Raw genomic sequence first — 13,271 nt, forward strand, 5'->3', positions numbered from 1 at the left:
ATGAATTTGGGTGTTCATCATTCATCTAGCAAGCATCTGGTAAAGTTTAAAAGGTAAGTTAAAATTCTCAAGATCTTACATCCACTTTCCAACTATCTCATGATAAATTGGCCAAACAACTATTAGCATAGTTAATTTTAGAATGATTTGTAGGGACTAGTGAATGATTACAAATGAAAGTAAAAAAAAAACATGAAATTATATAACTACAAAAAATGAGTAGCAAACTATGCCATTATTAATTAATTTCAACTTTCTTTTTTATATGAAGCATTTCTTATGTCGAAGTAAAGTGAATACTTGCTATCTCTAGATACGAGATTATGATAAAGTCTATGAATTATCTTACGTTACTGATTGGCTTTAATAATGCAATCTTTTCAATGTATTTAGTTCGATGTTCAAAATCTATTTTATTTGAGAAATTAATTCTAAATTTAAGATACAAAATGCCTCATCAATTGCACTAATAAATATAGAAACCAGAAAGAAGCAGCAACTACCAATTTTTATTATTATTATTATATATAAAAACTCAATATTATATGATAGGGAAATTTGGATCTCGTGGAGCTTGCATAATGACTAAATGCATTAATTCCCTGCAAGCAAATTGAATTTAAAAATCCATATAATTGTCAGATTAATTTGACATCAATTTTATTTTTTTCTGGTCATTGTAGGCAACAAATTTCTTGGTACTATCCAAGATTCGAATATGAACCAGCAAAGTTAACTTGGTAGCTCAAAAACAATATTTTGATCCTTGTTTCATTCATTTCATATGCGATATAAGTTTTATAAGCAACAAAATTTAGTTCGATAGTGCAAATAAATTAACAATAGAGTCATAAAAGCAGCAGTTAATTCGCAAAGTGGAATATACGGAAAGTTTGATGCTTTAAATGAATGGAGCAATGAGTGAATAACTTTAGAAGAAGTATATGAAACTTTTTCTCTTACAACACAACAGTTGAAATTTATGGAAAAGGAAGAAGAAACACAACCTCCCTTGGTTTTATGATAAAAACGTGGAGTACTTGATAAAATTTCTTAGAAAAATTAAAGGGTAAGAGAAAAAACCTCTCTGCAGATCCCGAACAACTTGCAGCTCACTACGATCAAAGGAATTCCCTGGGACTCGACCTCGTAGATGATTCGTGTGGATCGGACCCTAATCGAAGCTCCAGGTCCAATCCCGCCTGCATCGTAGCTTGATTCAATTGGATCTTGTTAGCTTCATCGCCATCAGTACCTGCCTTCACATCAACAATAAAGGGTAGCGGCTGAACTTCTTCGCTAGCTTTTTTTCTAAGAGTAACACTAACATGTTGATCAACTGGCAGAGCACATGGCGTTTCAGGCGCTCTACTTATTTCCTCAGTGGACTTTGTGATGTCCAAAGAAAGAAAGTTTTCGTCGGAAGCTTGTTTAAGTTTTGCCCTATCTCTTCTATGGATATTCATGTGGCCTCCCAATGCTTGTGCATTTGAGAAGCCTCTCTTGCAGAAAGCACAAGTATAAGACCTTACATGGCTTGTGTCCTGCAGATAATCTGAATCGCATACTATTTGGTCGGACTTTCCTGTACTGCTCGTGAGACTACTATCCATTATTTCATGCCTGGAAGGAAACAGTGAAGGATTAAGAAAATAGAGGAAGATAAATGATGGAGTCAATAGTAGACTTGGTCGAATGATCGGTTACAGGAGAGGCTTTGATCATTTAGAGGAAGTATAGCAGGCGTGGATAATTTTTCTTCTTGCTAGGTAGCTTTGATACACGAACAACAAATTTTTATTTTATCAATTTACTTTTAATTACCAAATTGCCCTTCAAAATTGATCCGAAAAAAACACAAAGTTGAATAATAGCTGCGAGTTTATTTGTCCGAGCACATTGGTTTAACAAGTCAGTGATGGCATGCGGTGTGATGCCATTGTGGAAGCCTATATGTATAATACAAAGGTTATTAGAAACTCAATTTGCAACGTTTAGACCTTTTGAAAGGATATTTACACACTGAAAGAATGGGCATATTGCAACTTTCCAACATCGTCGAGAGTTGATCTGAGCATATCTTATGATGTGTAAATTTGAACTCCTCTCTTTGGAGTTTGCTTGCATAGCTTCAAAGAACTGGACTGCTAAAAGAACTGGAGGGTTCATACAAGAAAGAAAAAAAAAAGAGGTGCCATACTCTTACGGGCTATCTGAGTTCTTCTGACATCAATAAAATGTATGCTATTATTGTCTTTTATCTGAAACATAAATAAATAAAAAAAGGGATACGTCATATGTTAATAAGTGATATATATAGTGAATTAAATCAATTATTTGCTTCGTAATTTAGATTTACTTTCCGATTTCCGATACTAATCAGCCGGAATTCTTGTGTTTATGCCGCTTCTCGATATTGAAGTGAAAACCTCGATCGTTAAACATGGAATACCCCAGCTTGATAGGTTAAAACACATGCATGTTTGTCTAATGAGTCCTCGCACTTTGCAAGCTACAATAGGGATACAGCCTCCCTTTTGGCATCATCTTAGTGTTTGGAATCAGGAAAGCAATATTCTTTTCTAGGAGTAAGTAAATCAAGATAACATAATAAACCCTAAGAATATTTAATCTACTAAAATCTCATCAAATATCTCCAAGCCCTTATTAAACCGTTTTGAACCTCTTGTAGACAATATATACTAAGTACATCCCTCTCCTTTGGTCTCTCATTCTCGCTATCTGTCTTTCTCTATGGCAAAAGAAAATAATTTAAAACAGAAAAAAATGTCAACAGACGGTATCAGCTGGTACTAGTTCGAAACTTTGACCAAGATGGTGGCAAAATAGCTTCCTGTACGGCCAGGCTGATCGATCCTTTTTAAACTCCAGAGTTCGAAGAGCATATTGTTGACTCTAACTAATACAATATTCATGTCACATCCACCACTACGTAATTTTCACTTGTAAACTTAAAGTATGAGCTCAGCTTGTTTAATTATCCAGGATCTCTTTGCAAATTTGCAGTTACAATTTTGACATTGATGCTGTCTGCTTATGACATGGCACCAAAGAATAATATTAATTTAGAATCAGTTTTTATATTCCAATGTTTCAGTTTCCGTTTCGTACGTTGAGTCTTAAGTAGAGCTATTCACAACAAGAATGATAATACTGAAAAGAAAAAAAAATTATTTACCAACTAGATCTCTTAGCCTTCAAAGGTGTTATGCACCAAGTTTTATTGTAATTTTATTTATTTATCATTGTTGTTATTATTTTTCTTTTATATTTTACAGCTTTGTCGGCTCTTTTTATTAAATAGAGTAAGAGTAGTTTGGAAAATCTAGTTTAAGTTGTTTAATTCTTTGTTCATCATATAAATAAAAAATAATAATCTAAACAAGTTTAGATGATAATTAAGAAAAAATTTCTCCATTATTTTGACTTTCTAATTAAGTTCAAACTAAGAAAAATTATTAAAATCTTCTAAAAGCATCATGTTAATGTGGAGGATGTGCTTTTAAAATCATCTAGAAAAGATTTAGTCTTGATTGATGCATAAAAATAATATAAAAATACATTTATCATGTAAAAAAATATATTAGGTGGCTTGTATCACTTGTTAACGGTAATTTAACAATCCAAATTAATTTCTGGTTTCATTTTTTATTACAAAAACTTAAAAATATTACTATTTAAAATAATATTTATTATAATTTTTATAATCGATATAATTTTTATTTTTTTCTAACACATATTAATTAATTCTTTGTTCCAACACATTGAGGGACGATATAATTAATTATCTCACTCGTTATTTGAAGTCAGAAAAAATGCCAAAAATTAACGGAAGTCAAGTGTATGGGACTGTAATTAGATCTAACAAAATTATCGTATCAATCAATTTCTTTTTATTGTGCAAATGCTGGTTGCTTCTTGTTTTGGTTATATCTGACTTTAAGAAGCTAATTATGTTGAACAAAATATTTGAATTTATGCATTAGAGAGGGGGGAAAATTTTTATTTAACTGCTAGCCTATCTCTTTGGGTTTTTTTTTTTTTTTTAATTCAATAATATTGAAAGTATAATAATTATCATATTATTGTAACTTGATGGAATCTAAAACATGAAAGCATAATATATACTTAGTCAATAAGTCCCACAGCTCATATGGCATGGTCTCATTTCAATCTCTTATTAGATTAAAGTTCAACTATCCTTGGGAAAAAAAAATGTGAGTGTATAATAAAGTAAAATTGGGACACAAATAGTTTTGGTACCGTCCCTTGAAGCTCAGCGGGTCCTTAAGAGCTCGCTGTCGACATGTAAGATAAAGACACTCATCAACGAAGTATATAATTAATGTCGTGGGTTAGTAAATATCAGATAAAAACTGATCATATGGTAATTTATTAATTAATAAATATTGTTGCTTATGCAAATACGCACGCTGCCATCACCGTCCAAATTTGTATGACCTCGCGATTATGTTAATTTGATCATATATATTCATATGGCTACAAGAGAAAGAGTTGAGGAGCTACGGTCGTACATTGATGGGTTAACCGACTCTTTCATCATCACTTGAACGAAGATGAGTTTTGAGAGCATGCATGTACATTAGTTGTTCGTTTTTCTTGAAGAACTAGCATTAGAAAATCACAAGCTTAAGACACATGGATAATTAATGTGCCAGACCAACCGACAGATGTGTTATTTTATAGGACTAACAAGCTATACGTGTGCTCTTTAATTTTTAATCCATCACCTGTCTGTGGATCGAATCTTTACTTTTTCAAGATAAACTCCAACCTCCCGAAGGTGGACTCAGCTAATGTCTTAATTAGTTTGTTGCTAGCTGTCTGCCCGATTTTTTTTTTTTTTTAATATTCAAATACCGCCAATACATTTTAAAGAAGAGAGAAAAATCCACAACTCTATTCATAAACTCGAATGGATAAAATAAATTAGTTTTATTTTAATTAAAGAAATAAAAAATAAACAATAATAACAGATGAACCAAATTAATAAAATAATAATTATGATAACCTATTAATTGTTTTTTCAAAAGAGAACAAATGATCAATGCAACTTAATTTAACTTGAATTAACATGATAAATTTATAACCCCGATAATCAGGGTCGAGCTAACCTATATTATCTCGTTAATCTCGCGATTTAAGTCATAAGATTGAGATAACCTGATAAAGAAAAAAATGATGAAAATCACAAGGCACTTGTTAATATATATATATAAAACAATGTCATCCGACATTAACTTTTCAAACTCATAATCCAAGTCATTAGGTCTGAAATATCCTATCTGAAAAAACCATGAAATTCAATTCTTAACCAATTAAATGTTCAAGGAAGAAATTAAAAAAAAAAAAATTCAATTATAGAGGATTCAAAATAAAAAATAACAATAAAAAAGTGTGTGTATCTGTGTGAGTGGTTTTTATCACAACAAATTTTGTGTTCGAAGTTATAGTTGAGACTTGATAGTATTTTTATGAGTGATTATAGGAGATCAATGTGTTTTCACGGGTTGTTTTGGTGGTGATTTGGAGTGGTTGTTCAATAGAGACTTGTACAGGGATGGCAAGCAAGATCTTTAAAATTTCCAATAGAGGAAGTAACAATGCTAGTGTTATTTGGTTGAAATGGTGAAAGCAGCAGCATTGGCGAGGTGTCGAAGCAGGAACAACAATGATAAAAGCCTTTTTTTCTTGCAACAATATACTAGATTGAATTTTCTTCTCCCGATAATTCTCTCTTCCCCATTTTCTTTTTCTTTTTCTTCTTTTTGCCAAAAGAAAACAACATTCCCTCCCCCTATTTTTCTCACAAATCCAGCCACCTCCAACAACATGCATTGACCAAAATCTATTAATAGTGTCAGCATTCCTTTCACTACTAGAAAATTGATAAATACAAAGAGAAATACTAAAAGAATATTTGTGTCGGTAAATTATAGTGAATTTTATCAACGAAAATATTTCCTTGGTATATACTGAGGGAATTACAGTGGAAAAAAACAAGAATTAAAATAAAGCAAAAAAATGCGATGACTTGTCATTTATACCAACGGAATTACCTACAAAATAGTTTAAAATATTAATATTTAATTTCATCGGTAATATCGTTGGTAAATTATTCACTTCTCCCTGACACTTTCATCATGTCAATTACAAAAAAACTCACCGACGAAATATTCCATCGGTATTTTCTAGAGAGCACTGGAATTGTTCACTTCCTAATTGCAGTATTAATTATTGTTTTTTATAGACGAAATCACCAATGGATTGAAAAGTTATCGGTGTTATTTGATGGGTTTCTAAAAATTTTCAAGTAAATTGAAAATTTAAATTAAATATTACAAATAAAATCATCGACAGATTAAAAAGTTGTTAGTGATATTTGACAGTTTTTGAAAATATTTTAAAATTAAATATTACAAATAAAATCATTGATAGAATGATTTAAAATATTAATATTTAATTATTTGTTTGTAAAACCATCAGTAAAATGCCTTAACAATAGAATCCCTCATTTCATAACAAACAGGCCTATAATTTTTCTTCCTTTTCTTCTTTTTCCTCCCCTTGTGTGAAAAACATCAACATCCTTTTCTTTCTTTGTATTCTCTTCTCTCCTCCTCTCTCAAGTATGTCTTCTTTTCTTGTTTTCTTTTCTCTTCTTGGATTTTTTTTAATTAACATACTTTATGATTTTTTTTTTCTTCTAAGCTTCACTTGCAACTACATTAAGGTAAGATTTTTAGTTTTTACATTGTGAATTCATTTTCAATAAAAAAAAAATTAAATTTTGAATTGATAGTTACATTATCAATAAATATTGTCATCAATATTGTATTTATATTTTATAAGTAATAGATGATCATTCTTGAATGTATCAAGATTATTCTAAAGGGTTGTATAGACAAGATTTTCTTAAAAAGGTTGAGGGTTTTATTAATTTTGTACTTAATAATATGAATAATATTAGCAAAGGTGAAATTATATATCTATGTGTGAAGTGTAAGAATAAAAATCTCCACCACAAAGATGTTGTGATAATGCATCTACTTTGTCATTGTCAAAGAAACATCTCAACCTAATAACTTAAGCTATTAGGTGAGGTTTTAATATATGATTTATATTATTCTCTAACACCCTCCCTCAAGTGAAAGCCCTTTGAGTTTAAGACTTGTATAGGCTTACATACCTTATGCTTAATTTTTATCAAATAAATAAAGATGATGAGATTTGAATTCGTAATCGCTTGGTCAACAATGCTTTGATACCATGTTAAAAAATCATCTCAACTCAATAGCTTAAACTTTTATGTGAAGTTCCAATATATGATTTATATTATTCTCCAACAGTCATAACCCTTTTTCGGGTTATTTCCTTAAAATTTACCCCTTTTCTTTTTAAAATAAAAACTAAAAAATAAAGTAATAATAGCAAGAAGATTGGTAATTTGGCAAAAAAAAAAAAAAAAAAAGGTTGGGGAGGATTTCAAATGTATAGAAGAATCAAGTTGCAATTTTAGATAGAATTAGGAGCTTAATCATACCTCATTGTACTCAAGACTAGAGAAACAATATAGATTCAAGGTCAAAATAAATGATTATTGGACAAATCTACATAAAAATTAAGTCTAAAGATACAATTAGACTTTTAATAGGCTAATTTGATTTAATCATGAGCCAAATTAAAAGTTTAATTATGTTTAAGAATTATCTTAGGTCAAATTAAATGATATAATGAAATGCAAGGACTTAATTATATTTAAAATGGGTCAAATTAATTTTATTAGAAACTTAATTAATGAAAAATTAAGTTTGGGAGCCCATGAAGCTTAATCGAGAAAAATGAAATTTTAGAAAGCCAAATTGAAATTTTTACATAATCAGTTGGTTGAAATCAGGGTTAAAATTGAAAGAAAATCAAAGTTTATGGTCAATTAAGGGTTAAATTGAAGAAATTCACAGGAAATGATCTTTTTGGAAGAGGCATCAAATTTTAAGGACTTAATTTGATTGAAGACAAGGGTGAAATTGCAGAAAATTGAGAGTTTAATGGTTAATTATGGGTCAATTTGCATAAATTCAAAACTAAAGACCACAACGAAAAAAGTGTTGAAATTCGAAGCTAATGTTGAGGTTTAGTAGAGGCAAAATTGCATAGAATCAAAAGTTGGAAATCAGTCAGGAGTGCAATTAAAAGAAATCAAGAGCCAACTGACTAAATTGAACTTTGCCCAAATCCTTATACTGGGCAAAACCATACGACTTGTTGTTTGATTACTGTTTATCCTTTTTTTTTTTTTTTCACCTGAAAAAGCTGTTTGGGTGACTATTTTTGAAAGACACTTAATGCTTTTTCTCCCCACTAAATCGAACCATATATCATATCATCATGATAGCCTAACATTGTACTAAACCCCATTCTAGTAAGGCAAGTTTTCTTCCTTTTCTTTTGCCACTATCAAAGTTGTTGGGCTAGGCCAGTGACCATATAAACCTGGGCTGGACTTGTTTCACCCTAATTTAGATGGTTGTACTGAGTATAGCCCTAATATATATATATATATATTTCCTTGGTTGATTCCATGATGAATGGGGTTCAATATTTTTAATGGAGGTTACTGCATGAGCAGCATGACAGTGGCAGTGTGAAGGGAGCTCGTGACTGAGAGATCGAGGGGAGCATCTTCGCATGCAAATATACCCTTAGTTGTCAAAACAATAATAAACAGCTACTTCCAAATAACCAATCCAATTACTAAGGAATTATTGTACAAAATTATCATTCTTTTAAAACAATAATTTGGAATGACAAATGCCCTTGACAGAGGAAACCCACGCAAGCTGAGAATAACATCTCATTCCCTCTCTTAATCCTATGATAACTCCTTAAAGAAACCGAAAAACGACATATGATGCCCATGTGCACTCCCTGCACCCACTGCCCACTTGACTCCATTGACACCTCCCTCTCTCTGTCCTTCTTCAGACCTCGCTGCTCGCTAACCTATCCAACTCATAGCCTTAATGCAGACAAACATCAACCAATCATATTTAAACCCTCTTTCACAGATGTAGCCCTTCGTTGAGACCTAGGCAAACAATCTCACTTTCCTCTCTACACCCCCAGTCTCTGCAACTTTTATGACATGCATCGTACGGAACAAAACTCACTTGTAAAAAACACCTCAAATCAGTAACGGCTTGTTTGAACCAATTCTATACTAGAAGTAATTCCAACTATTTACGTAGATTGAAATTAATTTCATTTGCCAATTGAATTCTTTTGTTTTGAATAGGATATAAAATTGTGAAATACGTTTTACGTGAATTAATAAAAATACATCATTTACTTAACTTGTTATTATCTCTAAAAAAGAAAAAGAAAAAAAGAAAAAAACTTCTTTTAAACTTATGTGTGAGAGGGAGGAGGAGAGAGGAGGGTGTTGATGAGATTAATTTTTAAGATGTGAATCCTAAGTAAATCACACCTCTTTATAAATCTATAAAATTTTCAATTTTATTTGTTTGTAGAATTCATTTATAAATCTTCAATTCTTAGCCTTTTGTGGATAATATTTTTTGGGTATGTATGACTTGAATTATTTCCTTATGTATGATAGCTAGCTCTGATCTCTCAGTTTCCTCTGAAATGTCCATAAAGTCGAAGACTATATATGGATTTTTCACTGTTCTATAAAGGAGAAAAATACCCACCAATCTATTATTGTTAATGGTTTTCCTATGTGAGCACAATTAAACCTAGGGTTAGCTAGGTTTCCAGCCAGGTGGCTTTTTTTCTCTTATTTTTGGTACCACTATTTTAATTTAGTCTCTAATTCTTTTGGCATATGGCTTATGCTATCGAGAAGATGTATAAAAATCATGACGTGATAATATTCTCCTTGTGATTAATTAAAGGCATATTAAATTATCATATGAAATACTTAAATGGATGATTTGTAATACTTAAATGCAGATTCCTGTAGTAGGTAGAAAACTTTGGAGGGATTATCACGAGGACAGGGAGAGAAAAAGTAATAGAAGAGAACACAAGCAAATGGAGTTATGTGGCGGAAGATATATTGAAACGGCAACAAATCTGATGATGAAGATAATAAATACAAGAAAAAAGGGAATCGATGTTGTGATGTATCTGACTTATGTGTCCTTGGAAACCAATCTGTGTGTGTCTTATGGCTTAGTTTAATTCTCTGATAGGAATGTCAGAACTGAGGTGCTGAATGGGAAAAAGTGCTCACGTTCTTCCATGCAGTTTTAGCCACACTACCTTTCGCACCTTAACCGGATTCATGCTCTAACTAATCTCACCACCCAAAGCTCCAAAACTACCATTATTGATCTCTCCCTCTCAGAAAAAAAAACGGTTTATTATAATTAATTCCATCTTAACTTAAGAGTTCTAGACAAACACATCCCAGTTGTCCATGCTAAAACTTCCACAGCATGTCCTAAACTTAAGAGTAGTAACCAAAATTTCTTCATTGAAGATACCGGGGAGATTCATTACGATTGTGCATATAAACGAACTGTACTATTTCTTTGAGCACATGAATATCTCAAAATAAATGCACGAAGATATCAATATCATTAGTAAATGTGAAAAATAAGAGTGCAAAACAACAATGAATTGAACTGTTCAGTCATAGAGATTATCGTAATCCATTCTTAGTTACCTTCCCGTGGTTAATAACTATGGTCGATGGAATCAACAATATTTACTATATATTATAAACAAGATATTGTGCAAGATAGATGAACTCTTAATGTTTTTCTGTCATTTTTTTTCTTAATAGTGTTATTGTTACATGCACCGCGAAATCATAAAGGATTTAGATATAGCCAAAGTGATCAAGGATCAAAGAGAAGAGGTCATGATCTCAAGATTAAAGATGGGAAAAAAGAAAACCAAAAAGCAAAGAGGAAATCAAGCAACATAATAAAGAAGGGGCAAGACGGCTAGTAATATATCCAATAACACTCGGGATTCAGCAACTACTTTACCTTAGGCCGGTTACCAAGCCTGAGTTCAAGATCCAATTCTTCTACAGTGCAAGGGCTAATTTCAAGCACCTCAGACATGTCGACTGAAGTAGACTTTAGAGAGAAAGGTAATGATGATTTATCGATCCTCCGCTTCTTGCAGCTCGAAGGATCCTCCTCACTGTCCGTTATGCTTGGGCGAGTACGTCGAACTACCAAATTCAAGCTGACAGACAAATCTGTTTTGACACGGTTTACTTTTGCTCTACATCCTGATTCCACTTTCCTTGAATTCTGTTCTCCTTCAGTGCTCAGATCAGAGATATGATAACATCTTTCTGTAGCTAACTTAGTCCTTGGTGGAGGAGAAGATCTAGGGGCTCTCTTTTGTTGTTCTTCAACAATAAAAGAAGAAAAAGGAGGGAAAAAACCCTTTATTCGGCAATTCTCTTGAGTAGGTGTAGTTGAAACCCTAGAAGAAGAAGGTGGGGATGCAATAGGACCAGGATCAGAATTAGGGTTAGGGCTATAAACCAGATTACAAAGCTGAGCGGGGTATTGAAAACCGAAAGATTTATAGGGATTTTGAAGGTGACTGTGAGGACTTTGATGCTCCTGTTGAAGGATTTCATTGTGAGGACTTGGAGGTTGCTTTAGTCTAGCTCTATCCCTCCTGTGGACATTCATATGACCTCCTAGAGCTTGAGCAGACCTAAATTCTCTTCTACAAAAGCTACAAGAATAAGATCTTGGAGGCCATATACACCCTCCAAGAGGCCCAGCTGCATCTTCGGCGAAAGCTTGTTCTTCCCAAGAATCATCAAATGAAGGATTAGTTGAAGCCTGGAATTGAGAATTCAAACTATGCTTTTGCTTAGTCAACATCCAATACCGAGCTTGCTCCATATATTGGACAATATCTGGAGAGTGACCCTTCCAAGTTTGAAGAGTATACAGGATTATAGAACTAGTGTTAAAAAGGCATAGAAAATGAGAGGAGATGGGATATGCAAGAGGGACAGAGGAAGGGCTTAGCTGATTGCTTAGAGAAGTTGTCTGGTAGATAGATTGGTGGGTACTCTACTTGGTTGTCTTAGTGTAGCTGCTTTTTTGGTTTTTGTGAATTGCTTCTCAACAGTCTACTGTATAGAGGGCTCAAATTTTTCTTTTCTTTGCAGTCAAGGGGGAACAATCGTTTCGTATTCACTGAGTGGGTCCATGAGCCTTGCTTGCGCTGTTTATCTGTGCTTAGAGACAAACTGAGATCATGCCTGACTGAAATCTCCTAGGAAAGATCCAAGCAAAGGACGAAAAGATGCTTTAAATGTGCACATATTTTTGCTACACCCTGTATCGATACCTTTGGACTCGAAACTACTACTATACTATACTAATTATTATTTTGATATTTTCCTTTGCGGATCGCCCTCTTCAAAGAATGTCCATAAACACTAGGAAAAAGGGTTATATTTCAAAGACAAGAATGCACATGCTCTGCTTCTTTTACACTACTCCTTCCATGTATATATTTTTGGTTGGTTGTGATATTAAGAGAACATATGAACAGTGTTTGTTCTAATGCTTCTAGTGGATGTTCTGAGTTTTTTTGCAGAAGATGTGGCCTTGGACTTAAGGTTAATGTTATGGAAAGGACAACTTTAGTCATTTGTGATAAACTTATTTCAGGAGTTGTATCTTTGTTGCAAGGAAAGGACAACTTTTTCTTTGGCTCCTTGTCCAAGATAAAGTAACCACAAGAGATTTCCTATTTCAACGCGACTACCTCTTCCTTCAGGAGTCAAGATGTGCTTTCTGCAATAAAAGCTTGGAATCTTCAAGTCACCTCTTCATTCACTGCCACTTCTCTTGGAATATATGGATGAAACTGTTTTCTAATCAGGGCTTTTGCAGTGTTTTTCCAAAATCTGTTGATGATATGTGCTACCAATGGTCTTCTATGGTTAAAGGCAAGCAACAAAATCTCTCATGGCAACTTCTTTTCTCATGCGTTGTTTGGAATCTTTGGCTTCATCGAAATGATGTTATTTTTAATGACGCTGCCCTTAACCTTCAAATCTGTTTCTCCATGGTGCGCCAAAGTATTGCTTTATGACTGAGGCTTGACTCCAACTCTTTCGAGCTTAATATAGAGAATGTTTAGTCGGGAGGAGTTGGTTTCTTTTGATTTGTCTGTTCTCTTTTTGTTGCTATCCCCTGTTTCATGCAACA

At 32.8% G+C, this 13,271-nt stretch overlaps 2 protein-coding genes across 2 annotated transcripts; both read right to left on the bottom strand.

The window, feature by feature from the left end:
• Positions 1-1,121: 1,121 nt before the first annotated feature.
• LOC118048491 (uncharacterized) lies at positions 1,122-1,613 on the bottom strand. The gene has a single exon (XM_035058188.2). The coding sequence runs from the start codon at positions 1,611-1,613 to the stop codon at positions 1,122-1,124; it is 492 nt and encodes a 163-aa protein (XP_034914079.1).
• A 9,204-nt stretch (positions 1,614-10,817) lies between these two features.
• LOC118048490 (zinc finger protein 10) lies at positions 10,818-12,241 on the bottom strand. The gene has a single exon (XM_035058186.2). It carries the CDS (start codon positions 11,946-11,948, stop codon positions 11,055-11,057), a length of 894 nt encoding a protein of 297 aa, XP_034914077.1. The 5' UTR covers positions 11,949-12,241; the 3' UTR covers positions 10,818-11,054.
• Between the last annotated feature and the right edge of the window lie 1,030 nt (positions 12,242-13,271).

This window comes from Populus alba, chromosome 6 (genome assembly GCF_005239225.2).
Source record: "Populus alba chromosome 6, ASM523922v2, whole genome shotgun sequence".
NCBI lineage: Eukaryota > Viridiplantae > Streptophyta > Magnoliopsida > Malpighiales > Salicaceae > Populus > Populus alba.